At 38.4% G+C, this 27,995-nt stretch overlaps 1 protein-coding gene across 1 annotated transcript in view; it reads left to right on the forward strand.

Annotated features, from left to right (window-relative positions):
* Positions 1-27,995, forward strand: part of Cstf3 (cleavage stimulation factor subunit 3) — a 74,233-nt gene that overhangs the window by 34,292 nt on the left and 11,946 nt on the right. Inside the window, exons 4-13 of the mRNA XM_021183871.1 lie at positions 18,062-18,094; positions 19,883-19,980; positions 20,986-21,052; positions 21,195-21,229; positions 21,310-21,436; positions 22,753-22,830; positions 24,028-24,190; positions 26,244-26,353; positions 27,284-27,400; positions 27,760-27,834. Coding sequence (XP_021039530.1) covers positions 18,062-18,094; positions 19,883-19,980; positions 20,986-21,052; positions 21,195-21,229; positions 21,310-21,436; positions 22,753-22,830; positions 24,028-24,190; positions 26,244-26,353; positions 27,284-27,400; positions 27,760-27,834 — 903 coding nt within the window. The remainder of the gene's footprint in view (positions 1-18,061; positions 18,095-19,882; positions 19,981-20,985; positions 21,053-21,194; positions 21,230-21,309; positions 21,437-22,752; positions 22,831-24,027; positions 24,191-26,243; positions 26,354-27,283; positions 27,401-27,759; positions 27,835-27,995) is intronic.

Genomic DNA, 27,995 nt, shown 5'->3' on the forward strand with positions numbered 1-27,995 from the left:
TGAGACAGGGTTTCTCTGTGTAGCCCTGGCTGTCCTGGCACTCACTTTGTAGACCAGGCTGGCCTCGAACTCAGAAATCCGCCTGCCTCTGCCTCCCGGGTGCTGGGACTACAGGCCTGTGCCACCACGCCCGGCTGCAAGTAACTGCTTTAAAAAGATGGCTCAGATTTCATTTATTTTTGAATTAGTGTGAACCCCAGGCTGACCTTGAACTATCATCCCCCTACACCAGGCATCAAAGGCTGGAAATATGGGCATATGTCACTATTCCTAGTTTCAATTCTAATAGATGTTTAGAAGCTGAACATAAGCTTTACTTTAAATAAATACCATTAGGAGATGGAGAAATACCTAAGGAGTTGAAGTGTTGTGCAAGCATGAGTTTGGATCCCCAAAACCCATCTTCTGCCAGATACAGTGGCATGCATGAACCTGTCTAATCTCAGCCCTGCCAAGGTGAGATAGGAGGTGGAGCCAAGGACAATTCTCAGAAGTGTGCGTTAGCTAATCTGATTAAACAGTGACAAACAAGAGGCCCTATCTCAAGATAGAAGGTAAAAGACTGGCACTAGCAGTTGCCCACTGACCTCTGCATGGATCCATGATATGTGTACCTGCATATATACATGAACACACTAACATGCATGCTAACTCTATAAGTTGAACAATTTTGTAATCCAGTTTCAGCATGTATATTAGACATATTTCTTTTGTGCATTCTTAACTGTCTTTGTAATTGTTTTGAGAACTGATTGACAGTATCTTTAATGACATTAACATAAAAAACCTAAGCATGATGATTACACTGTAATCTATCTACTTGGTAGGCTGGCTGGAAGAGCCTCACTTCAAGTCCAGCTTGGGCCACAAAGCAAGTTCAAGGTCAGGCTTTACAATTTAGCCTTGGTGTGTATGTGTATCAAAATAAAGACAAAGGATTGAGGGATATACATTAGTGGTAGAGTGCTTGCTTAACTAACAAGTTTAGTCTCGTGTACCACAAAAATATAGCGCCAAAAAAGGTATTTATCTCCTAAAGGACATCTTTAGAACACATGTCAGTACGACTCAAAGATCCTCGAGGTGCAAAGCCTTTTTCTGTAACATTGTTCAGTTTCTCAAGAATTTTAAGATGTCTGATGTGTTTATGTGCATGCCTTCTTTATTTTCGCCTTAATAGATGACTATTTCATTTTGGGCTTTCAGTCTGCATTCATATCCGTATCACATGTGTACCTTCCATCAGCTCTCCTGGAACTGGAGTTACCATGAATTGCCACGTGGGTACTGGAAATTACACCCAGATCATCTGGAAAAGCAGCCAGTGCTCTGATCCCCTGAGCGATCTCTCCAGCCCCAGATGTGGCTACTTTTTATTAGCACACAATATACTGTCTTAGGTACTTTTCTCCTGTGCTTGAAAATGTTGAAGTGCTTCTCCACCTTGCTTTATTGCAGGTTTTACTGCAGTGAGTAATTACATGCATTTCACCTCCAGTTGTATGAATATAGATTAAATTCCCAGAAGTGTGGGACTAGAGCAGTGGCTCAGTTTGTTAAGAACACTTGGCTGCACTTGCAGAGGACGTGAGTTTGATACCCAACATTCATATGGTGGCTAACAGCCATCTCTAACCCTATTTCCAAAAGGTTTGACATCCTTGTCTGGCTTCAGGCATGTACTGCTTCAAGAGCACACTCACCCAACAAGGGAAATGCTTCAGGCTGCACTCAGTACAGTGGCACAAACAGATCTGCGCAAAACATTTATACACATTTTTTTCTAATTCCTAGAAATAGAAATATTCTATCAAAGGCTCTAGAAGATTTGTTAGAAATTTCTCAAGTCCAAATGGTTCTCCATTCAGGCTGTTAAAGTTTAAAATTCTAGTACTACTGATAATCTTTGAAAGCACCCAGTTTCTTAAGTAATTTATAGACAGTGTGTTATTACACCTTTTAACTTTGCCAGTACTTTGGGGTAATAAATTATTTCACATAATGAAATTGTCAAAATACATCTGGTAAATTAAAGGTCATTTCAGGGAAGTTTTCATTTACATTTTCTCTTATAAAGAAGATTGAGCATATTTTGTATGTTCAGAGTCCTTTCAATTTCTTTCTCTGATAGCCAGTTTATCTTAGTTCATTTGGTCATCTTTTCCCCATATTTGCACAAACATTGGGTTAGTCAAAGGAAATTTTCAACTTTAGTACAACTTTATTAGAGATTTTGAGGGTTTTTTGGAGGTGGAGGGTGCAGAGGGTTCAAATGGTCTCGTGCAATTCAAGCTAGCCTAGAACTTGTTTAGGCAGAGGGTGACGTGACCATAGACTCCTGGTAATCATTCCTCCTCCTACTTCCCAGGTCCTAACTTTGCAGGCATACCCTGGAGGCTTTGCTTAGAAGTTCAAGTGCTCTGGCAGTATTCTAATCATCAGTGTGCTTTCATATGTATTGCCTTTGCTTGTTTTTCTCATGTCACTTGTGGGAGGGATCAATACTTTTTATGTTGTTGGTCAAACCCCTTAAGGTCTTATTTATTTTTGTTTGTTTGTTTGTTTTAATTGTTACTATTGTTTGTTTGTGTGTGCACACACACTGACTACACATGTGGAGAGTTTGGAGATCGTAGGTCAACTTTATGGAGTCAGATCTCTCCTATCCTTAAGTTGATGCAGGAATTGAATTTGCAGTTAGGCTTGTGTGGCAGGTGCTTTGTCTGCTGAGACCTGACCAACTTATGATCATTTTATTATTACCTTTTAAGATTTTTGTATTTTTACAATTCAACACCAGACATGAGAGAAGATTTCAGTTTCCCTGTGAAATACTTTAATATAGTTTTTAAAGGGCCTATCTCAGCTGGTTGTTTATAACTTCCTTTATCAGCGTGCCACTGACCTCCATGCTTAACTGAAATGGCATGGACTTTTCTTCACAGTTGCCAAAATTTACAGCTTGTTTTCCTTGAATTTTAAAATCTGGAATGTAATTGTTCTTGATCTCCTCTCCTCCCTTCAAAAAAAGAAAGTTTGTGAGAAAGACTTTGACTTATTTCTTGTGAGACTTGGGTCATTTTATGGAAAATGATCAACATTAAAATCATGATGAAGTCTTTCAGTAATTAGAGATCTTTTGAAATAACTATTATATACAAAAGTCATATTCTGCTTACTAACATTAAACATTTCAATTCTTGTTTTTCTATTGGTAATCAAATGCTAAGTAATAGAATCTGGTTTTCCAAATATATAACCCACCCTATGCAATGAAAATCTTACCTGTACAATATTTGTCTCTAGATTTCATACTTTGTATACATATTGTGGTAAGACAGTGGAGTCTAGGGAAGGGTCAGAGCAATGGTTTTGTACGTATTCCCATGGTCTCATCAGGATTAGGTAGTGACTGAGAACGAGCTGCTGGTACTCAATTCAACACTATGCAATTTATTTTTCTGTTATTTTTATTATGATAAATTGATCATCAGATCCATTTTGGATTCACACAAAAAGTTTACATTTATAGAAATTAGAATTTTTTTTTCCTTTTTTGTCTTGGTTTTTCTTAGGAACAACAATCTCTAATTTCTCCTTTTTATGGCTATTTAAGAGATGTTTCTAGAACTAAAAACAGTTTCTATTCAGTAGAATGAATGAGTAATGGAATTGACTTTTATTATACTAATGTAAATATCAAAATCATGGAAACCTACTAGATTTAAGACTCCATTACTCAAGCTTGTAGTATAGCTCAACAGTTAAAAAAGACACCTTCAGCCAACCCTGACAACTGAGTTCAATCCGTGGAGTCCACGTGGTGAAAGGAAAGAACTGATACCTGCAAATTGTCCTCTTAACTTCCATACATTAACATGTGGCATGTCTGCACGCATGTACAAGTAAAACAAATTGAAGAGTTTTTAAAGCTACTGTCTTAAGAATTATAGACCTTATAATGAACTTTTAGAAATTTATACATTTTTACATTTCCTGATGTACTTAAGGCAGTAGTTTATGACTATGCATGCTAACATATGCTTCCTTTTAAATTATTTATTTATTTTTGTTTTGTGTGCATTGATGTTTTCCCTGCATGTATATCTGTGTGAGGTTGTCAAATCCCTTGGAACTGGATTACAGACTATTGTGAGCTGCCATGTGGGTGTTAGGAATTAAACTCTGTGCTCTGCAAGAATAGCCACTGCTCCTAACCATTGAGCCGTCTCTCCAGTCCTGTGACTATGCTTTTAATCCTTGTACAGGCTGCCATATGTTGGTGAGTTCAAACCCTGTCTCAAGAAAACAAAACAAGATATTGTATTTTATAAGTAATTTTAGCCATATTGCATAAATATGAATGTTCGTATGTATGGGTATGCAGACAGCTGGTAGAGTTTTAACTGTATTGACTTAGTACTGTCATACACTGTTGTGGGAGCTACAAGAAAACTTAAGGAATCTTAAAGGGGTTTGTGTGTGGGTTTGTGTGCAGGTCAAAAGATGACTTTGAGGAGTTCTTTCCATCTACTTTGTTCTTGCTGCTGTGCTGCTGCACACTTCAGGCTGGCTGGCCTACTACCTTCAGGTGGATTCTCCTGTCCCTACCTCTCCTAGCACTGTCCCAGTGTGGAATTATAAGTGTGTGTCACTGTGGGCTTGTATGAGTTCTAGGTTTAAACTTGTATTAACTTGTAGGCTTTCATGGTCGGGGCTTTTACCTGCTGAGCCATTTCCAGGTACTCATGGTATCTCGATAATTACATTGAGCTGTGTGTGTACATGTTTTAATCATAGCACTTGGGAAGGAGCTAGATCTCTTGAGTTCAAGGCCAGCCAAACCTACAAAATAAGACCCGGAATCAGAAGGAAAAATCATTTGTTTTCTGATGAGTGAGCAGAATATCCTTGGATGAGTTAGTGGACAGGCATGACCGTCACAGACTTTCATTCACACTTATTCCTGAAGCTTAGTACATGGATAAATAATTGTAGGATCAAAAGACTAATTTTAAAAGGCAAACATAAGATTATACTTTCAGGGATCATTTCAATAGTTTATTTAAAAAGCAGACATAATGAACGGTACCAAGTAAAAGGAAGATGGGAGGAAAAGCTGAACCTGTTCTAATTGTTAAAAGGAAAACTATTTTTGCACCTATGTGTTTGTCTTTTTATCCGTCTCTTTCTTTTTTTAGACAAGGATTTCATGTCTATCCCAAACTGTACTAAATAAATTCATCATCCAGGTCTGGGCCACTACCTAGCTACCTTTAGCCTTTAACCTAATCACTCTAACTTCTAGGTCTATAAAATCTTAATACTTTTAAAAGTATTAAGGCTAATATTTAAAGTATTAATATTAGGCTGGAGAGATGGCTAAGTGGTTAAGAGCACGTGTTGCTCTTGCAGAGGACCAAAGGTCATTTCCCAGCACTCATGGTGGCTCACAACCATCTATAACCCCAGTTCCAGGGCATCCAACAATTTGTGTGTGTGTGTGTGTATGCAGGCAAAATATTCATATACATAAAATAAATTTTTAAGGGTTTTATTTTTATTTCTGTCTGTATGTGTACATGCATGCATGCAGCCACAGAGACCAGAAGATATTAGATTCCCCAGAGCTGGGATGAAATCCAGTTTTGTGTCACCTAATATGGGTCCTGGAAGAACAGCAAATGCTCTTAAATGCTGAATTAGTCTCTGTACACCACTTCTTAATGCTTTTTTGGCAGCTTTTATTTTTCCCATGGCAGAATATTTTTCTGGTGCTGGGAACTGAACACAGGGCCTCACATGCTGGAAAATACTGTTTCACAGTTAAGCTGTAGACATGGTAGCATACTTTTGTATATTTAAAAATTCACTTGTACAGTTCATACTGCTGTCTGTTTCAGGTGAATGCTAATTAACCAGTTTTATACATTCATTATTTCCAGTGTTTTGCTTCATTAGAAACAGCTGGATGTGGTAGTACATGCCTTTACCCAGCATTCAGGAGTCAGAGGCCAGCCTGGCCTTCATAAGAGCTTCAGGCCAGACGAGTGCACACCTTTAATCCCAGTACTCAGGAGGCAAAGGCAGGTGGATCTCTGAGTTTCAGGCCAGCCTGGTCTACAGATATCGTTCCAGAATAGCCAGGACTCCACAGAGAAACCCTATCTCAAAAACAAAACAAAACAAAAGCCAGCCAGAACTACACAGTGAGACCCTGGGGGCAGGATGTGTGTGGGTGAATCAAATACAGCTTTTCAGTATTTTTATACATTCACAATGTTTCTTTAAGCCTACCTTTTATAATTTGTACTTCACTATCAAAGATGGCTGGTAAGATCTTTCAAAATGGGCTATATTATGATACTTTGGAATGTTTTTTAAAAAGTAGCCAATATGTATTTTGGGTACAAGGAATGGGATTGAATGTATAACGTTGGTACTGAAGATGATTACGTTATTTGATGAGCATTTAAAGGTATTTGTAATTTAGTTGTTTCCTATAATAAAATCAGAAAACTATGCACATAGATTGAGAGAATGGGTGTTGGATCATAATCCAACTGTTTACTTAAGAGTGTTCAAGTAGCCGGGAGTGGTGGTGCACACCCAGCACTCGGGAGGCAGAGGCAGGCGGATCTCTGAGTTCGAGGCCAGCCTGGTCTACAGAGTTCCAGGACAGCCATGGCTACACAGAGAAACCCTGTCTCGAAAAACAAAAAAACAAAAACAACAACAAAAAGTGTTCAAGTAGCAGTATTGATTTAAAAAAAAACATGGACTATTTTAGAGTATGGATATACTGTTAAGTTTTTTAATATTTGTAAGGTTTATTTCATAGTTGCAGGTCTTTGGTGATTGCTAAGTTCCTGAGTGGAAAGTTGCTTTTAAAAGTAGAGGAATGTAAAGTCTGGAGACAGCTCAGCTTGGCTAAGTTCTTTTTTTTATTTAAAGATTTATTTATTTTATGTATATGAGTGTACTGTCACTGTCTTCAGACACACCAGAAGAGGGCATCAGATCCCATTCCAGATGGTTGTAAGTCACCATGTGGTTGCTGGGATTTGAACTCAGGACCTCTGGAAGAGCAGTCTGTGCTCTTACCCGCTGAGCCATCTCGCCAGCCCCTAGTTAAGTTCTTTTTTGTTGTTTTTTTGTTTTGTTTTTCTTCTTTTTTCTTCTTTTTTTTTCCCAGTTAAGTTCTTAATAAGCATGTACAAGCCATAAAACATGGCAAACATGTAATCCTGGCACTGAGGAGTCAGAGGCAAGACAATTTTGAGCTCAAGGCCAGCCTATGCTACCAGTTAGTAAGACACTGTTTCTAAACAGTAAACACTGAAGGTTGGTTATGCTTTGAAGGGTAATAATTGGGTTGATGACGACAAACTGCTCTGTTTTGTTAGCTAAATAAAGCTGAACATAAATGTTCAATGATAAGTATTGCTGATGCCCTCTTAAGTTAGGACAAAATTAGGCTTAGGCCCAAGCTTTGAGTTTCACAGTCTTGGGTGAAATCAGTACACTTGACAGTTATTTGACTTTGTTAGCCTGGGTTAAAATCTGAGAGCATTTAAAAGTAGGTCTATGGTGACGATGTTTCTATGCATAGAAAAATGACCATGATAGTTGAAGAGAACTGTTGGAAATCACTTTGACCAAAACCAACCTAACTCCCTTGATTATTATAAAATTTATCTGGAAATAAAATATTAGAAAAATAAAACCTGTGACAGAGAAATTGTCTCAGCCTTCCAAGTATGCAGTTTGTTCTACAGTTCTCTTATATTCTTTTTGTACCGTTGTCTCTTGCACTCTTTTTTTTTTTTTTTTGGTTTTTCGAGACAGGGTTTCTCTGTGTAGCCCTGGCTGTCCTGGCACTCACTTTGTAGNCCAGCCTGGCCTCGAACTCAGAAATCCGCCTGCCTCTGCCTCCCGAGTGCTGGGATTAAAGGCGTGCGCCACCACGCCCAGCAACTCTTATACATGCATACACATCAACTACTTGGTGTGTTATTTTTAAAACAGCCTCTTGAGTGCTTTGACTTTTAAGTTTTCCATTTACAATTATATGAATATATTTCCATTCTTCATGTGGTTTTTCTTTGTTTGTTTTGCTATCTTGTCAGGGCTACCATGTTTTCCAGGCTGGTCTCAGTCTTCTAAGCTCAAATGCTCCTCTTGCTTCATCCTTTCAAGTAGCTGAGATTGCAAATGTGCATCAGCGTATCTGGGTAGTCTTTTTTTTTTTTTAAGTGTGCTTGTTTGAGATATCATTTTGTGTAGCATAGGCTGGCTTCAAACTTGTTCTGTAGCCAAAAATGACCCTGAACTTCTGATCTTCCCACCTCTACTTCTCCAGAGTCTGAGTACGTGTGTGCCAACATGCCAAGTGTTTTTAATTCACTTCAAGAGAACAAAAGGTTGGACAAATAACTTAGTAATGCCTGCAGCCCATTTTATTTGGTGCTAGAAGTCAACCCAAGAATTTAGTGAAGACTAGGCAAGCACTCTACAAACTGAGGCACATATCTACCCCTATCCAGTCTCTATTGTAAATTACATACTTGGTTTTTGGTTTTCATAAATTTTATGTGTATAGGTGTTTTGCCTGCCTGCATGTCTGTGCACAGTGTGTATGCCTGGTACCTGTGAAACCCAGAAGAAAACATCAAATGCCCAGGAACAGCTGTGAGGTGTCATGTGGGTATTAGGGGTCAGCACTAGGTCATATGCAAGAACAGGTGCTTTTAGCCACTGAGACATCTCTTCAGCTCCTATATTTGTTTTAAAATATGTGTGGGGAGTGGGGTTTTGAGGCAGGAGGATCATTAATTGAGGCTAGCCTGGGCTATATAAGTGAGAACCTATGTCAAAAATAAAACAAAACAAAAACCCCAAACCCTCAGTCTTGGAAAAGTCTAAACATCCCTGTACCTCATTTTTTTCCCATAAACTGGATCATTTTCCTTTTTTTCCTAATGTGTGTGTGTGTGTGTGTGTGTGTGTGTGTACGCACGCGCATGCAAGAGAAAGAGCACTTGTGCCATGGCATGCATGAAGAAATTGGAGGACAGCTTTCTGGAGTCAGTTTTCTCCCTCTACCATATCCCAGGGATTGAACTTAAGTGGGCCAGTTTACCAGCCATAGACCTGATTGTTTTTCTAACCGTGAGTTAATGCACATAAACTTGTTGAGTGTCTGCTAAAGTCTGCTAAGTGCTGCAGGTGTTACCAGGATTTTGTTTCTGACTTTCTTAAGTCCTAAGAACTTGAATTGCTTCAACTTTAAAATTGTAACAAATAATGCCCTTATTTCCAAATCCCCTTGTCTTTCTTTTATGTACTCTCCTTCAAAAGGATGTGGCATTTCTCACCACCCACTAAATCTTTTTTGTTTTATATTCTCTGACTACTTTGATATTACTTTTCTCCTTGTTCTCTTCTTATCTTGGTACTCTTTATGGATCTTCCTTTTCTCTGTCTGGGAATAGATAATTTAGAAAGAGTCCTGGTGAGGCTTGATGGCACAAGCACTAATCCCAGCACTTGGGAGGTTCAAGCAGGGAGAACTCTTGAGTTCAAGACCAACCTGGTCTACATTGTGAGTTTAAAGACAGCAGTGGCTTCAAAGAAGAGACTCTGCCTTCCCAACCCCCCACCCCCAAAAACAACAACAAAAAGTTTTTCATGCTTTTTTATCATGTATTTATTAAGTCAATATTGTTTTATTTGAAAATGGTCTATTTGCTGGCATGCATTTCTACCTTAGTTACAGTTATTTCATAATCTAATACAAAGTAAACTTTACTATGCAACAGCTCTCAATAGTTCTCTTGTTTGTTCCATGGAAAACTGTTTATTCTGTTTTCCTCTGTATTGCTGGCCCAGGCCAATATTTCCCAATATATAAATACTAGCTATTCTTGAAACTAGCACTCATGGTACCAGCAACGCTACAGTGTCCTCTCTGATCTGCACCACCACATGATTACATGATCACCTGCCAGAAACATCACAGTAATAGCCAGGTGTTTTATGTCCCATTTTAACTCTGCTTGGCTCTTTTGCCCTTTTTGTTAGATCTGCACTACAATTAGCCAACCTGTTTTTCCAATATATATTCTTACTTACATAGATATTTTCACTCTTCTACAGAAAACCTGAGACTCCTGTGTTGGCTGTTACAAACCTGCTTCTTTCTCATGGCGGCCTGGATTCCATCTAGTCATTAGAACCCTTACTTGTTACAGACTCTGCTTTTCTTTCCCTTTCCCCTGGATTTTATAGGATACAGAACATATACAGAGTAATTTAAAGTTAAGTTCGTTTCTGTATTGTTCTTAATATTGGTTTTATGTTTCCAATTAAGTTATAAGATCTTTAAAAGATTTTGATTACAATATTCTCATATCCACTTGGTAAATCACAAGAATACATGATGCACACTTTTTTGAGAGAGGTGTTGGGAAATCAAGTCTAGAACCCTGCACATGAAAAACATGTTCCACCACTTGAGCTGCAGCTCCTAGCCCTCAGACATTTTAGTTGACTTAGGAAAGTAAAGGATTAAATAGTACTCTGATTTGTACAAATAGCCCAAAGGGAAGTAAATTTAGTATAAGCATAATTTTATAAAAAAGAGAATAGTTTAAATGCACTTAATTATAATTCACAAGGGTCTGGAATATCTGGTTATGATTTTGTTAATCCGATTACAATGAAGTGCTTAATGTATATGAGTCATCTGCCATGTGGCAGCCCATTAAATCTTGTTCTCTACACCACTAAGCTATGCACATTTATCTGTAGCCTTTATCTTTTTATTTTTTATAATGTAAGCACTCTACCACTGAGCCATACCATACCCTTAGCACCATTTATAGCTATAATTAATAGGAAAAGTATAGTTTTCTTAAGTAATAAATGTTATTATAGAAAAAAAATAGGAACTATAGATTGGCAAAACTTACAAATTGTCTTTTTTCTTCAGTTGTCAAATTATCTTCACTACAATTAAAATATAACTCCATGAGTTAAGGCCCAATTTTGTCCACCAGTGCTTGGAAATGAAGATGGAGCAGGAAGGACCTGCCATACGGTGTTCATGTAGTTGTCTACTGAATACAGTTTGTCTTATTTGTACACACTCCTCTCTTTACAACTTTACTGTAAAACTTGAGTGAGGCACGAAGGACAACTATCCCAGCTACTCAGACAACTTAAACACTTATTTGTACATACTTATTTATTTTGAGTAGGGTTTTGAAATACATTCTCCTTATATAGCCATGACTGTCCTAGAACTTACTTTGTAGACGAGGCTGGTATGTGTGATCTTACTGCCTCTGCCTCGTGAATGCTGGGATTACAGGTGTGTATCACTATGCCTGGCCCACTGGTAGTCACTGTTTTGCAAATTCCTTTTTTGTTTTGTTTAAGATTTATTATATATGTGTGTGTGTGTGTGTATGTGAGATATATATACACTCGTGTGTGTGTGTGTGTGTGTGTGTGTGTATGCTCTACCTGCATGCCAGATCCCAGGAGAGATGGTTATGAGCCACCATGTAGTTGCTGGGAGTAGAATTGACCTCTGGAAGAGCAAACAGTTATCTTAAGTACTGAGTCATCTCTCCCAGCCCCTGCATATTCCTTAAAACTGTTTATATTTTGTACTTTTCAAAGATACTTTTCACTGTATTAGGGTATTAAAGAAAAAATGTTCAAAATAAGGATTTATATTTAGGAATTTATTTGTTTTGAGGTTCTTGATTAGAGTTAGAATTTTATTATTATTATTTTTTTTTAGAGACAGGATTTCTCTGTGTAGCCCTGGCTGTACTGAAACTTACTTTGTATACTAGCCTGGCTTTGAGCTAAGAGATTGCCTACATCTGCCTCCCCAGTGCTTGGATTAAACAGTTTTTCATAATTAGAATTTGACATCTTCACCTCTCAAACTCACATTAGTTTGATTCATAAAATGTATGAACTACACTTGAGAGTGGAAAGGATTCTGAGAGCAGGGTAGAAGTATAGATTGCAATTCTTTTCGTTATCACTGTAAGCAACTGCCATAAGAGGTCCTGTTTGCTCAGTATTGTCCAAAAACATTTATTTTGGCTTGTTCCAAATAGTGAATTTGCAAAATCCCCAACCAAATGTATAGACTGAGATTGTTTTGCCTGGTTTTTTGTTTTGTTTTGTTTGTGACAAAGGACATGGACTTGCTATGAAGCCACTTGAACTTTGTGATCTAATTCTGTAGGTCTGTGTGGTTTGTTTTATATGAATGCAAGTTCCGATAGAGGCCAGAGCTGTTGGATCACCATCTCTAAGGATAATTAAGTTATTTTACAGAAGGGTGTGAAGTAGAATAATAAGATTAATGAATGTGACTGAGAATTTTAATTTTTTTTTCTTTTTAGACAAGGTCTCACTGTGCATCTCACTGTCTGTTCCAGGACAGCCAGGGCTACACAAAGAAACCCTGTCTCAAAAACAAAGAAACAAACAAACAAAAGAAATTATGATGGGAATTTGGCACAGTTAGAAAAGTGCTTGCTTTGCAAGCATAATAAGGATCTGAGTTTAAAAGCAAGAGAAATGGCTCAGGGTTAAGAGAATATATGGGTTCTTGTAAGTTTGATTTCCAGCACCCACATTAAGCAACTCCACAACTAGAATTCCAGTTTTAGGGAACCAACACCTCTCTGACTTCCTTGGTCACATAGACAGAAACACATATATTCACATTAAAATATATGCTTCTGAGTTTAAATCCTTAGAGGCCACATAAAAATTGAGTACATCATATCTGGAATCTTGGGCAGAGACAGGTGATAGATCCCTGGAGCTCATTAACAGCTAGCCTCGTCTAGTCAGCAAACTTCAGGAACAGTGAGACCCTGCTTCACAAACAGGACAGAGGGGCAATAAGATTGTTTAGCAGGTAAGAGAGTGCTTTGTTCATGAAGCCTGATGTCCAGGTTTGATCCCCAGGACCCACATGGTAGGAGAGGAAAGACTCCACACGGACACGGACACGGGCTCTTATAAACAAAGAAATAATGAGATTGTATCACAGTATTTTTATCAAGGTTGGCTTACTCAGTATTCACTTGTTGAATTAATGACTGACAATCAGTGACCATGTACTAAGTGCCAGAAACTTAACTTTACATTTGTCAAAAGTTTCATTTTCGGCTGTATTTGTTATGCTAATACCAATTAAAGAAATAATGAGCCTAGTGGTGGTGCACACCTTTAATCTTAGTGCTCAGGAGGCAGAGGCAGGTAGATCTTCGAATTCCTTAAAACTCAGCCTGGTCTACAGATGGAGGACTAGGATAGCCAGGGTTACACAGAGAAACCTTCTTTCAAGAGGGAAAAAAAAAAAAGAGAGGAACGAAAAAACAAAGAAAGAATTCAGGAGACAAGACCAATTTGTGTAGGGGAAACAACAAGTTATGTACAGACCTTTTGAGAAAGTGCATACTTTATCACTGTGACAGTTCTGAAAACTTTAACAGCCTTTTATCCAGTCCATGTTTTTTTCATGGTCATAAAACATCATAAATGATTTTTGATCATTGTTTCAAAAGATGAATTATGTTACAGACATTACTAACACATACTCATTTATCATGATCTTCTGGAAGTCCCCCTTAGCTCAGGTAGCTAATTCACTTTGTATGAGTACACAGTAATCCATGATATGGGCATCGTAATTAATTATACTGCTTACGTTGTGGACATTTAATTTAGGCTATTTATGCTTGCAATAAATAGTCTTGTACAAATACTTTATATAATCTGCTGCTTTTGTTTCTTTGAGGTGGATCTCAGGAATGGAATTGTTGAGTCACTTTTCTTTGAACTGAGGTAGGGTTTCATGTGTCTCAAGTTGGATTTAAACTTGCTATGTAGCCAAGGACAGCCTTAAATTTCTGATCCTCCTGCCTACAATTCCCAAATATTGAGGTAACAAGTATGAGCCACCATATCCGATTTATGTGGTGCTGGGAATCAGACCCAGGGCTTCATACCACTAGGCAAACACGCTATCAACTGACTGGGTCTTTTTATTGTTTTTCTTTTAATGGCTGTTACCAGTGGCTTCCCTTAAAGGGTATGTCATGACTTGTCCACTAGTGTATAACTTTTCCTTGCTTGTCTTTGATAGAATTAATATCTTTTTTCCCTTTCTGTCTTTTGTTCTTGAGACGAGCTCTGTCTATGTAGTCACTCTGTAGCTCAGACTGATCTCAAGCACACCATCCCCTGCTTATTACCCTGTTAAAGTTTTACCATTCTGGTGAGTGTAGACTGATACATAAGATCTTAGTCTGTCTTTCTCACTTTGGAAATTTGTACATATTGCCACATGTTTTTTAACTTTACCTCTGCTGGGAGTTGTATATTCATATCTCTGGATAGTTTCAACAATAAGTAATTTGGTTTTTCTGACCAACTATAAGAACTATAAATAATTTCATCTACATGTAGGAAGCTGGGAGTTAAACTTACCATCTTTCACACTTACCTTCAACTCCCTTTAAGATGATTAGAAGATGATTAGATTATGGCCTTAGGTTTTATGGATGTCTCGAAGGGAAAAGACCAAGAAACTCACCCACACTGAGACTTTGAACCTGTTAATTGCTTTTTTGTTCTGCCCCGAGGAGGAAAGTTATCACTAGCTTGCCTTTCCTTCTCTCTCTCTCTCTCTCTCTCTCTCTCTCTTTCTCTCTCTCTCTCTGTTTCCCCTCCCTCCCTCCTCTTCCTCCTCCTCTTCTTCCTCCTCTTCCTCCTCTTCCTCCTCCTTAGATTTCTTTAGTTTTATGTCTATGGGTGCTTTACCTTTGTGTATGTCTATGTGCTACCAGGATACAGTGCCTATGGAAGCCAGAAGGTATCAGATTCTTTGGAACTAGGGTTGTGAGCTACCAGGTAGATGCTGAGACAAGTACCCTGCAAGAGCAGCAAGTGCTCTTAACTGCAACCCATACTGGGTTTTAAGAAACAACAAACCTGAACCAAATAGGCAGGCTGAGACCTTCCTACCACAGCATGTTTTCCTGGTTGCTTGGTAGAGGACTAATAGCAGCCTGCTTGCTGTCTATATCTACTCCTCACCTGTCAGATCTGCCAGCACAGCTCCGTGAGTCAGAGAACAAAATGTAGCAACCAGAAGAATGTAAATTAAAGTTGACACAATAGGCTCCCAAAACAGCTACTGTAGAAGGACAATTGAAAAGTGATTGATTGATTGATACAAACCTGATGCCAGAAACCATTTATGAACCAAATATAGCACAGTAAGTAGATCAAAGGAAATAGGTCATACAAAGACTAATTGCTTGGAAGTCTAGCAGACAGACTTTGAATAAAGAAGTAAAGCTAACATTCTGAGCCTATAGTCAAAAGACCTTAAGTAGAGAAAGAAAAAGGAACACTGAAAGACAAACCATAAGTTAAAAAGAAAATATTGTTTTGTTTGTATTGCTTTTGTTTTTCAAGACAGAATTTCTCTGTGTAGTCCTGCCTGGCCTGGAACTGGTTGTGTAGACCAGGCTAGCCTGGAACTCAGAGATCCACCTGCCTCTGCCTCCTTTGTGCTAGGGTTAAAGATGTATGCCACCGTGCCTAGCCTAAAAAGAAAACAAAAATTTTTTAGAGTGAAAAAGACATAAATTTACAGGTTCACAAATACTTTTGAGTTGGATTTAACACCCACTCTATGAGAAGTACCTATACTAGGCAAAGAACCTGAGACTAGATGGGTCATGGGCCTAAGGGAGAACTTACTACAATTGTTCTGATAAAATGACTCCTAATGACTTACTGCTGTTCACGTAGAGCAGAGCATCACTTACGAGATTAACACAGAGACCCATAACTGGACAGTGTGCAGAAAATGAGAGATTTTGGATTTTTCAGCCCCGAATGGGATGTCTTTATTGTATCTCTACCCTCAAAGCTCAGGGATCTAAGTGGAAGGGGTAGAAAGGTTGTAAGAGCCAGAGATGAGGGTAATTTTAAGGAAACGTCATTTTCCAGACACAACAGGGCAAATGCCCATAGATCTCACAGAGACTGATAGGGTGCACAGACGTACACAAGCTCAAACCTGACAAAATCTCAGCACAGAGGAGGGAGGGGGAGTGGGTACAAAGTCCAATTCCAAACCAAAAAGCTGTTTGCGAATGATAGGTCCTGGGAGAGGGAGTGACAACATATCAGCCATACTCCAGATAGACCCCATACTCAGGAGTAGTTAGTTGGCTAACACAAATCAGGCTCCATAGTTTGTAGTGGCCTTTTTCTTCTTTTTTTTTTTTTTTTTTTTGTTTGTTTGTTTGTTTTGTTTTTGTTTTCTTTTTTAAGAGAGAGAGGGGGAAATTATGAAGTTGGGTGGCGGGAAGGATATGGGAGGAGTCTGAGAATAGAAAAGAATATGATAATTAGCTGGGCATGGTGCCCACCTCTTTAATCCCAGCTCCCTGAAGACAGGCAAGTGGATCTCTGGGTTCAAGGCTGGCCAATCTACACAGTGTTCCAGGAAAGCTGGAGCTTCCACGTGAGACCTTGTCTCAAAAAAGATATTTTAGGAGTCCCTTGGACAACCCTGACCTACAGCTCAAAAGAGGGTTTCTCATGTTGAGTGTTGGGGTTTATGTTAGATGATCCAAGAAACTCCAAAACCATAGACTGTTGTTAAAGGCATCATGCACTTCAGATGCAGGATCCAAAGACCCCTGAGTTGGATCTAAACTGAAAGCCATTTTCCTGAGGACTAGCTTTCATGGTATCAGGTGCCTCGTAAGCTTCCAAAGGTCGGAAACAACCAATACTGCTACCCAGCTACGTTGCCTATGAACCACAGTGAAGTCCAGCATGGTACACAACCCTAAATGTGCAGTAGTGGCATGCAAACCTTAGCACCAGCTAACATCTCTCTAATTGGACTTTAGACCTGTTCAACAACAGGGAAATCACACCTGGTATTGAAAACCTAGGCACACTACACAAGGCTAGTGAATTCATGAATCTTGGAGAACCTCTACTAAACCAGCACAATCCCTAACTACATTCTAAAGATTTGTCCATATAGCCACAGAGAAGTGTAGTCCTCACTGCTTATCCAAGAAAATTCTCTTTGCCACAGAGACCAACACAGAAAACCACTATCAATCACATGTAAAGCTCACTGGTAAATCTACAGCACAACTGGACTTTAGAAGGGTTAGTGTGGAAAAGGGGATGGAAAGACTGTGTCTCCTAGGAATTTCAGAAGCTGCACTCATAGGTTTACCAACATGACTGCCTAAACATGAGCTGAATTAGGAGGCTACTAATAGACATGTTAATATGGATGGGAGAAAGCTCTGAAGTCCTGAGCCCTACACAAAGAACTTCAGGCAACTAAGGAACGCTGAGAGCAGACAAGTAGTGTTCCCTGGGGAAGAGTCTCCAGTTGGTTATCCAGTGTCAAACGGTCAGTCCTGAAAATGCAAGCAATATCAAACAGATTGAGCAAGTTGTGTTATATATTTAGGAATATCTATTTGTATGTAACAGCAGTGAAAAAGAGCCATGAATTTAAAAGCAAAAAAGAGTATATGAGAGGGTTTGGAGGTAGAAAAATGAAAGGAAAAAATGGTGTAATATATATGTGTGTGTGTGTGTGTGTATATATATATAGATAGATGATAGAGATAGATAGATAGATATAAGTATACACACATACTAGAGATTTCTCAGTAAATTCTAAAAAATTGCTAGTTTAAAGGGCATACTTAATTCCAAGCAAAAATTTGTGGCAGTTGTAATAAGGTGCTAAGTGATCACTTTGGAAACCAGTTCTGCCCTTCACAGCATGGTCCTGGGATTGGAACTTCTGGATCACATGTATATACCCTTATACCTGACTTATTTGTTATTTTCAAGGAAAGATTTATAAGGTTGATTTAAAAATGGTCAAAAATTCAGAAAGAGTGTGTTGATATTCTAAAAAGAGTAACATTAATCCTATTTTTTTTTTGTTTCTCTTCAGATTAAAGCTAAAAATTATGACAAGGTTGAAAAGGTAAGTTCTCTTAACTATATTTTGAAGTTTAAGAGTTTCTATATGACCAAATGGTAAATAACTATGGTAAAATGATTTAAGTTACTGCATCCAGGTAGTAGTTATATATTGTAATAATATTTCACTTTCTTCAAAGTTTAGAAATTCTTTAGCTTTCAGGAAATATAAATTAAAACTCCTTTGAAATTCTAATGTATTCTAGTCAAAATGGCTAAAACCGAGAAGAAATGTCCATAAGTCCTGTTGAGAACCAGGAGATGGAAGTGCTTAAACACTGCAGTGGGGAATAAAGTAGGGCAGCTGTGTGGGAGTTAGCCTGGAGGTTTCTCAAAAACTGAGCAGTGGAAGCTGGGCTGCTGCTTACTGGTGAAGCTCTGCCTTTAACCCCAGCACTGCATAAAAACCAGACAGTGTAATGCACACCTATAATCCTCGCCTTTGGGAGGTGGAGACAGGAGAATTAGGACGTCATTTTTAGTACATAGTCATTTTAGGCTGAGGTGCTGCCTCAGAGATAAACAGCAGCAAAGTATGGTAGAGTATGCTATTAATCCCTGCACTAGAGAGACAGAGACATGGATCCCTGAGTTTGAGGTTAACCTATTCTACATAGAGAGTTCCTGGACAGCCAGGGATATGTAGTGAGACCTGTGTCAAAAACAGATAAATAGCTATTATGTGACCCAGGTATACCACACTTGGCTATGTACTCAAAGGATTCTAGCTCCTACCATACAGGTATTTGTACATCCATGTTTATTTATTGCTGTACTGTTTATAACAGAGCAAATGGGCCAGCCTAGATGTCTACCAACAGATGAATTTAAAAAAATACAGTACATATGCAGAGTGGGATTATTACATTTGCAGGAAAGTGGATGAAACCAGATACTAGATATCCTGTGTTAAGCAAAATAAACCAGAAGTGTGTGGAATACACTGGCCATGAGAGCAGAGGGAGCTATTGGGAGATGGGGGCTCAGTACGAGTTGGAGTGGGGAAGAGTAAGGGAAAAGGTCAATAAGCAAATTATGAAAATGCCTCAATGAAATTTATTTCATATGCCAATTTAAACTAAGGAAAATATTACAAAAGAAAAATAATTATATTTATTTACTTATGGCTCTGGGGAAATGAAAGAAAATGACTATACTTGTGAAATGCATGGGCATGATTTTGATTGTCTAAACTGAAAAGAGGATTGTTTTTTGCCTTTTAAAAAATTTTAAAGAATTTTTAATTTTGCCTGTGGGTATATATATATATATATATATATATATATATATATATATATACATGCACCACATGCATGCCTGGTACCCACAAAAGTAGACATCTGAGCTNAAGAAAATGACTATACTTGTGAAATGCATGGGCATGATTTTGATTGTCTAAACTGAAAAGAGGATTGTTTTTTGCCTTTTAAAAAATTTTAAAGATTTTTTTTTTTTGTGTGTGTATATATATATATATATATATATATATATATATATATATATATGCATGCACCACATGCATGCCTGGTACCCACAAAAGTAGACATCTGAGCTGCTAGAACTAGTGTTATGATGGTCATAGGCTGCCATATAGATGTTGGGAATCAAACCAAGGGCCTCAGGCAGTGTGCTCTTAACCACGGTGTCATCTTTCCATCCCTCTTATTTGCCTTTTAGTTATAAGAAAATTAATTCCTAAAAAGACTGACTTTATTTTTTAATATGCTGTTTCATTCATACAAATATGAAGTGTATTTACCCAGATGCTAATATTATTTTCTTATATTTAAAGCTATTTCAAAGATGCCTTATGAAGGTTTTGCACATTGATTTATGGAAGTGTTATCTTTCATACGTCAGAGAAACCAAGGGTAAACTGCCCAGCTACAAGTAAGTGAAATCATGGTCATAAGAATGCATAGTGAGGCCGGGCGTGGTGGCGCACGCCTTTAATCCCAGCACTGGGGAGGCAGAGGCAGATGGATTTCTGAGTTCAAGGCCAGCCTGGTCTACAGAGTGAGTTCCAGGACAGCCAGGGCTACACAGAGAAACCCTGTCTTGAAAAAAAAACCAAAAAAACAAACAAAAAAAAGAATGCATAGTGAGCTGGGTGTGGTGGTATCCCCTATAATCCCAGCACTGAGGAGGCAGAGGCAGGTATACCTCTGAGTTTCAGGCCAGCCTGGTCTACAGATTGAGTTTCAAGATAGCCAGGGCTACACAGAGAAACCCTGGAGCAGTGGCTAGTATCAGTGCATGCTGTCTCTAGATGCAGTCATCTCCACATGCCTCACACCAGCTCTGTCTCTGAACTATAGGTAGGAAGAAACTAAGTACTGAAAAGTCAGAATTCTCCAAGAAATCAGGAAACCTGGTTTAAAGAAAGCCACTGGCACTTATATTCCACCTCAGTACTGACACATCCAAATTTTTCTCTGTTAAGCACTGTGCATTTACAACATGATAGCACTTTTTTTTTTGACAGGCTTGTCAAACTTTTTCAAGAAGCTTTTTAATGATTATCTCAGCACATACTTGCCAAGTTATATGGTACAATGTGCCACTTAAAATATCTAACTTGATAGTTAACTCTGTTCTATAACTTATACCTACCTATCTTCAGTGACTCTAACTTGGATGTTCTCTGATGTATTTTGATAATAGTTTTAGGTTTTGATTGGCTCCTGATTTGTTTTCAAAAAAGGTCTTGCTTTGTAGCTCAGAGTAGTATGGAGTATATACTACATATCCCAGGCTGCCCTTGAACTCACTATGTAACCCAGAATGACCTCTAACTCAGGGTAGTGATCTTGTCTCAGCTTCTTGGGATATTAGGTATGGGCTGTTATACCCATCTGGTAAAAATTTTTAAAGTATTTTTCATGTTAATTTCAGAGAAAAAATGGCTCAAGCTTATGACTTTGCACTAGATAAAATTGGAATGGAAATTATGTCCTATCAGGTAAAGTTCAATTAAATATCTACACAAGGGCTGGGAATATAGTTCAGTAGTACTGTACTTACCCAGGATGCATGGGACTCTGGGTATACACCTAAAAGTGAAAGGATCAAGAAAAATATTAACTTTTTGTTTTATTTCTTAGATTTGGGTGGATTACATCAATTTCTTAAAAGGAGTGTAAGTATTGTCTTAATTTTTAATATATAAACAATTGATTTAGCTATAATACAATTAATGATATTTTTATCCAACTTTAGGGAAGCTGTAGGATCTTATGCAGAAAATCAGAGAATAACTGCTGTCCGAAGAGTTTATCAACGAGGTTGTGTTAATCCAATGATCAACATTGAACAACTCTGGAGAGACTACAACAAGTATGAAGAGGTAAGCCAAGCCCAAGTGTACTACAAACTGGCCATTCCAGTTATTATCTATTGTAAACGTAGAGAACAAGCTTCTAGTGTCAGGTGCCTGAATGTTGGTGTTAGTGTCTGCTGCTGCTACTGCTGTTGCACATGGATTAAATCCTAAGCTTTATGCATATGAGGGAAATAGCCTATCATTGAACTGTATATTCCTAGACACTTTGTTTTGTATTTATTCTGATAATTTATTTTTTTAAATAGTACTACAATAAATATTAATTTGTAACTATCTCTGTGATATGTTGGCTTCAAGTCCTTTTGATCACTACTCAAGAATTATATAGCTGGATCATATAGTAGGTCTATATGTAGCTTTTTAAAAAATCTGTATGTTGAATTTTGAATTAATTTACATTCCCACCAGTAGTGTATAATTGTTCCTCCTATCCACATCATTGCCAGCATTCATTGTTTGTTTGCTTAATGACTGATTTAACTGGATAAGATAGAATCTCATGATTTCATGTCTATAAAAATTCTAGGGCCAGGAGCTAGAAAGATATACCTCAGCAGTTGAGAGTACTGGATGCTCTTCCAGAGTTCCCAGGTTCAATTCCCAGTACCACATTGTGGTTCACAACTATTTGTAACTCCAGTTTCAGAGAATCCAGCTCTTTTTTTATGGCCTCTATGGGCACTAGACATGCACTGGTACACAGGCATTGCTCAGGCAAAACAATTATACACATTTTATTAAAAGAAGAACGTGAAACAAACCAACTCTTGTCCAGTAAGATGGCTCAACAGGTAAAGACACACTGCCATGCCTGATGGCCTGAGTTCAGTACTCAACCCACATTATAAAAGGAGAAAGGCCACTGTTAGAATTTGTTCTCTGACCTCCAGCATGTGCTATTGTATGTGCACCCACTACCCATCCACACAAAGTAAAGTGAAAATGTTTCCTATTAATAGAATTGCCCAGCCCACTCACAATTGACAGAGTAGATACTTTTGTAGGGATGAAGGAACACGTGTGTCATGATGCTGTGTAGAGGTCACCAGACAGCTATATGTAGTCAGTTTTCTCCACTGTTACCTGGGTTCCAGGGATGGAACTCAAGTCACCAGGCTTTTATGACAAGGGCTTTTACCTACTAAACCATCTCTCGTTCAAGTCTACTTATTCTTTCCAGGCTGCGTGTATAGTTTAGTGATAGAGTGTTTGTCTAGTTACCTAGCATGGGGGAGGCTATGGGTTTGGTTTGCAAAGCTGTAAAAAACAAATATTTTAAAGAAAAGAAAAAGCAGTTAATAATGATATTTTTTCCTTAGGGTATCAATATTCATTTAGCTAAAAAGATGATTGAAGATCGGAGTAGAGACTACATGAATGCTAGACGTGTAGCAAAGGTATGGAATTTTATGGGCTACTTAATTTAATGTTAACTGAGTCATTAAAATAATTAGCGAAACTTTTCCATCTGATATTACTCATGATATTTTCAATCATTTCAACAGCTAATTATAGCTAATTGATACCTGTCTGAGATGATGATTTTTGGTTTTGTTTTGTTTTGTTTTTTGTTGAGGAGAGGATCTTTCTATGTAGCAATGGCTGTCCTAGAACTCATGAAACAAACCAGTCTGGCCTCACACTCATAGAGATCAATTTGCCTCTGTCTCCTAAGTGCTAAGATCAAAGGCATGGAAAAATGATATAGTTAAATTGAATTATTAAGTTATAGTAAATGACAAAATATATGTTCGATTTGGAAGGAATTGTGGTGTGGTATGTGTGTGTGTGTGTTTACTGGGCATCATCTAACCTAAGGATTCCCACACATTAAGAAATGTTTTACTACTGAGTCACATCTTCAGTCTAAAAAGTATTTTATTTGTTTGTTTGTTTGTTTGTTTGTTTTTTAAAGTCTTGCTATGTAGTGCTGACTGCCCTAATACTTTGTAGCCCAGGCTTCCCTTGAATTCCTGGCACTTTTCCTGTGTCAGCAGCTTCCCAAGTGATAGAATTACAGGCATGTGCTATCGTGCGTGGCTAGAAATATTCTTCAAAACAGAGATTTACATGGAATTATTGAAGTAGTTGATATTCTCCCTTCATATTTGCTTATCTGAAAATTGTGTTACTCTGTAGTCAGTGTATTTATAATACAACATAGCTCTCTGGTACAGATTTTGTGCTGTGTACATACCTTTCCAAAGTTGACAATAACAGTGAGGCAGAAACTCACTCACTCGTGCTCTTTTACATCACACATCTGCAGGGGTAGTCTATGTTATTCTGCTGACCACTCCGAGGTGTCTGGTTTGGTTTTATAACACTCTGTCTTTCCTGACTCCTGGGTTTTGTTTTGTTGTTTGTGGATGTTGTTTGAATTCTGTTTCTCGAGACAGGGTTTCATGTAGCCCAGGTTGACTTGAAACCCACTGTGTATTTTCGGATAACCTTGAATTCTAAAATCATAATAAAAAGTGATATTAGGGGTAAGAGAGCAAACATTTTAAACAAATTGTTTCCAGCTGATGGAGTAACTCCCTATATATCTGAGATGTTCTAGGCTCATCAACAACTTTTAAATGTTTGTTTAGGAATACGAGACAGTCATGAAAGGTTTGGACCGCAACGCTCCTTCAGTGCCTCCTCAGAATACTCCTCAAGAAGCTCAGCAAGTGGACATGTGGAAGAAGTACATCCAGTGGGAGAAGAGCAACCCTCTTCGCACAGAGGACCAGACCCTGATAACCAAAAGAGGTAACCCGAGTAGCCCGCGAGGGACTCCAGCTCCTGTCTCTGGGACTGTTTGGTCTTAGCCTCATGGACTCTCCAGCTCTGCTGCTGCTTCTCCCACCCACCACTCTTGCCTGTTGCTCTGCAGGTTAGGCTGGCTTCCAGCTCACTGTGTAGCCCCGATGACCTCCAACTCATCCTCCTGTATTAACTTCCTGGGTGCTGGGTCACAGGAATGAACCACCACGCCCAGAGGAGGCTGCAGTTTGTGTTTTGTTGTTGTTTGTTTGTTTATTTTCTGAGTCCTGTGGGGTTTTTTTTATTCATAATCATTCCTATAGCTCTACCTTCATGATCACTTTCCCTTGTTTTATTATATTCAATCTGATGGTAAAATAATCCAGCAAATTGTTCATCTTATATACTATACTTTTTAGTTCTATAAATTTCCAGGAAATGTTTATAATTTTAATTTCTTTATTGAGATTCATGTGTCATAATGTGTGTGTGTTTGTTTTGTTTTGCATTTTAATTTTTAATTGTATGCATGTTATGTATGTTTAAATGTATGTGTATGAATGTTTTGGCTGAGGGAATGTCTTTGTACCACTTACATGCCTGGTGCTCAAAGAGACCCAAAGAATCCTCTGGAATTGGAGTTACAGATAGTTATGGCTGCTGTATGGGGGTTGGGAATCTAACCCAGCTCGTCTTCATCTTAATAATAATCTTAATAAGTGCTTTTAATCTCTGAGGCATCTCTCCTGCCTCTGTAATGTGTCTACTTTAGATGCTTGCATAGGATTCTTACAATAGCTGTGAAGTCCTCCTTGGCTCATTCCTTCAGACAGGGGCCTTTGTAAGATCGGTTTCCTTTGACTTTTAACTGTTGGCCAGTTTTTCATGTTTTGTTGCCCATATAATTTTTTCTTTAAACATTTTATGAATAATAGGTTGTAAAGACTGGATTCTGTTGTCTTCTCTGAGTTTTCTTGAAAAGGCAGTTGAATTATCATCTGTTTGGACTTTGTATGATATGAACCTCTGCCCTGGCCCACTCTGGCCTGACTCCTGCTTTATTGTGTTGTGCACAGGGGTTTTGTTGTTTGTTTGTTTTGTTTTGGCTTGGTTTTATTTGGGTGGGTGCTTTATTTCAGTTTTCTTATATAATATATGTATGTGAAAACATATAAAGGTAGACACATTGATGGAAATAGAGAAGTGCCAGGGATCTAACCCAAAGTCATATATAGATGTATATGCTAAGCATATGCTCTATCAAAGAGAAACTTTCTGTTTTCAGTTTATAATTTTTAATTTCAGAAGAGTTAGTCTTTTGGGTTCTTTTTTGTTTTGTTTTGCTTTATTTTTATTTCTTGTTTTTCAAGACAGGGTTTCTCTTTGTAACAGCCCTAGCTGTCCTGGAACTCACTTTGTAGACAAAGCTGGCCTCAAACTCACAGAGATCCATCTACCTCCGTCTCCCAAGGGCAGGGACTAGAGGTGTGCACTACTGCTGCCTGCCCAGAAGGGTTAGTCTTGTGCAAATCTCTGTTACTGCTAGAATGGAATTTCACTGAATTCTTCAGTTTTGCAGGCTCACTTAATGGCAGGACTTTATGAGTACTGTTTCTTTGCCTACATCTATTTTGGGGGCCTGGAGATTAAAGCCAGAACCATCTACATGCCAAACAAGAATTGTACACTGAGTCACATTTTTGGCAACCTCTGCGGATTTATACACACCCTTCCCTCTGTCCCATCTCTCACTGACCAGCTTCTGACCCTCTGGTCTTCAGCTACTAGTCAGTGAAGTTACTCAGGATTTCTTTCTTCCTGTGTTTTGTTTCCTTTAGATAGATGTGTGTGTGTGTGTGTGTGTGTGTGTGTGTGTGTGTGGTCAGAGGACTTTCATCATGACTGTCCTCTGTGTAGACTATGTCCTTCTTAAATGTTGGAACTAATTTCACTCATTGTTAAAGACCGTGCCTGAGTCTAATAATCTAGCTGTGGTGCTTGTGATGATATTGTTAGTGCCTTTTATCTTAACTGATGTCGTGTGTTTGTCTTCCCTTAGTTATGTTTGCCTATGAACAGTGCCTCCTTGTGCTGGGCCATCACCCTGATATCTGGTATGAAGCTGCCCAGTATCTGGAACAGTCGAGTAAGCTGCTTGCAGAAAAGGGGGTGCGTATCCCTCCCCATCTTCTTTTTCCTTTTGTGATTTTAATCTAGCAATAAGATTTACTGACAAATATAGCATCAGTTTTAGTAATAAAGTTTAAATACTGTCTATATTTAAGCACATGCAGGCAAAACAGTAAATGGCAGAAGGGGAGGAGAGACTAGACATGGCTGTGGGTAGAATGTAAGGAAAGTAGAGTGGTATGCATGGATGAACATACCATAATAAAACTCATTACTTTATATGCTAAATTTATTAAAAAGTTTCTAGCCAGGCAGTGGTGGCACATGCCTTTAATCCCAGTACTCAGGAGGCACAGTACTCGGGAGGCAGAGGCAGGTGGATCTCTGAGTTCGAGGCCAGCCTGGTCTACAGAGTGAGTTCCAGGACAGCCAGGGCTACACAGAGAAACCCTGTCTCGAAAACCCCCCCCCCAAAAAAAAAGTTTCTATATAAGAATATATGTTAACAAATTTAAGCTTGCCAGATGGTGGCATGCACCTTTAATCCCAGCCTGCTCTAGAGTGAGCTGAGCACAGGATAACCAGGGCTACACAGAAAAACCCTGTCTCAAAAAAAAAAGAAAAGGAAATATTTAAACTTATGTCAGTATGAACTTTAGTAACACTCAAAATTCCTTAGAATTAAAATTTGATGGCTTTTAAAACTATCAAAATGACTTGTCACTTAAAGCACTTAAATGGTAATTAATTTAAAGTATGGGGGCTGGAGTGCATAACTGGGTGGTAGAAGTTCCTGGCCCTAGAAACTCTCCTCTGCCCAGATCAAGAAGAAATCCTTAGTAATTCTATAATCCTTAAACGCCAGTGTGTGTTTGTTTCACAGTAAGTACACTTTAGAGTGGGTCCTGCCTCACTCGACTCCTCCAGCTACACGAGCGTTACTGAGGACGTGCTTTCCCTTCCTCCTAGGACATGAACAATGCCAAGTTATTTAGTGACGAAGCTGCTAATATTTATGAAAGAGCCATAAGCACTTTATTAAAGAAGAACATGCTCCTTTATTTTGCATATGCAGATTATGAAGAGGTGAGAAGAGTCAGAAGATGTGGAACTGAGTTTGTGTGTGTGTGTGTGCGTGTGTGTGTATGTGTGTGTTTCTGTGTCTGTGTGTGTGGCCCTCAAACTCATGGTTCTTCCTAAACCTGGTGAATACTTGAATTTTTATCTACTGCTTACAATTTTACTGCAGGACTAAAATTTTTTTCTGGTAGCATCTTTGTTTTGTAGCTAGAGATGGTAACAATAAACAGTTGTTAGTCCTTGAGTTAATATACGTTTATGTGCAGTGTAGGCGTCTCGTGTGTGTTGTGGGAGCAGTACAGTCTTCAGGTTCTGTAAAGCGCAGTTGTGAGTATATACTAATATGCACTTCTCTGCCGCTTTAGAGTCGCATGAAGTATGAGAAGGTTCACAGTATATATAACAGACTTCTGGCAATTGAGGACATTGACCCCACCTTGGTGAGTAACCTAACTCTCTCTTTCCTACCATCAGAATCTGACTTAATATAACAAAAATTTAATTCTTTTTTTTTTTTTTTTTTTTTGGTTTTTCAAGACCAGGGTTTCTCTGTATAGCCCTGGCTGCCTGGCTGTCCTAGAACTCACTCTGTAGACCAGGC

Source organism: Mus caroli, chromosome 2, assembly GCF_900094665.2.
Source record: "Mus caroli chromosome 2, CAROLI_EIJ_v1.1, whole genome shotgun sequence".
Classification (NCBI taxonomy): Eukaryota; Metazoa; Chordata; class Mammalia; order Rodentia; family Muridae; genus Mus; species Mus caroli.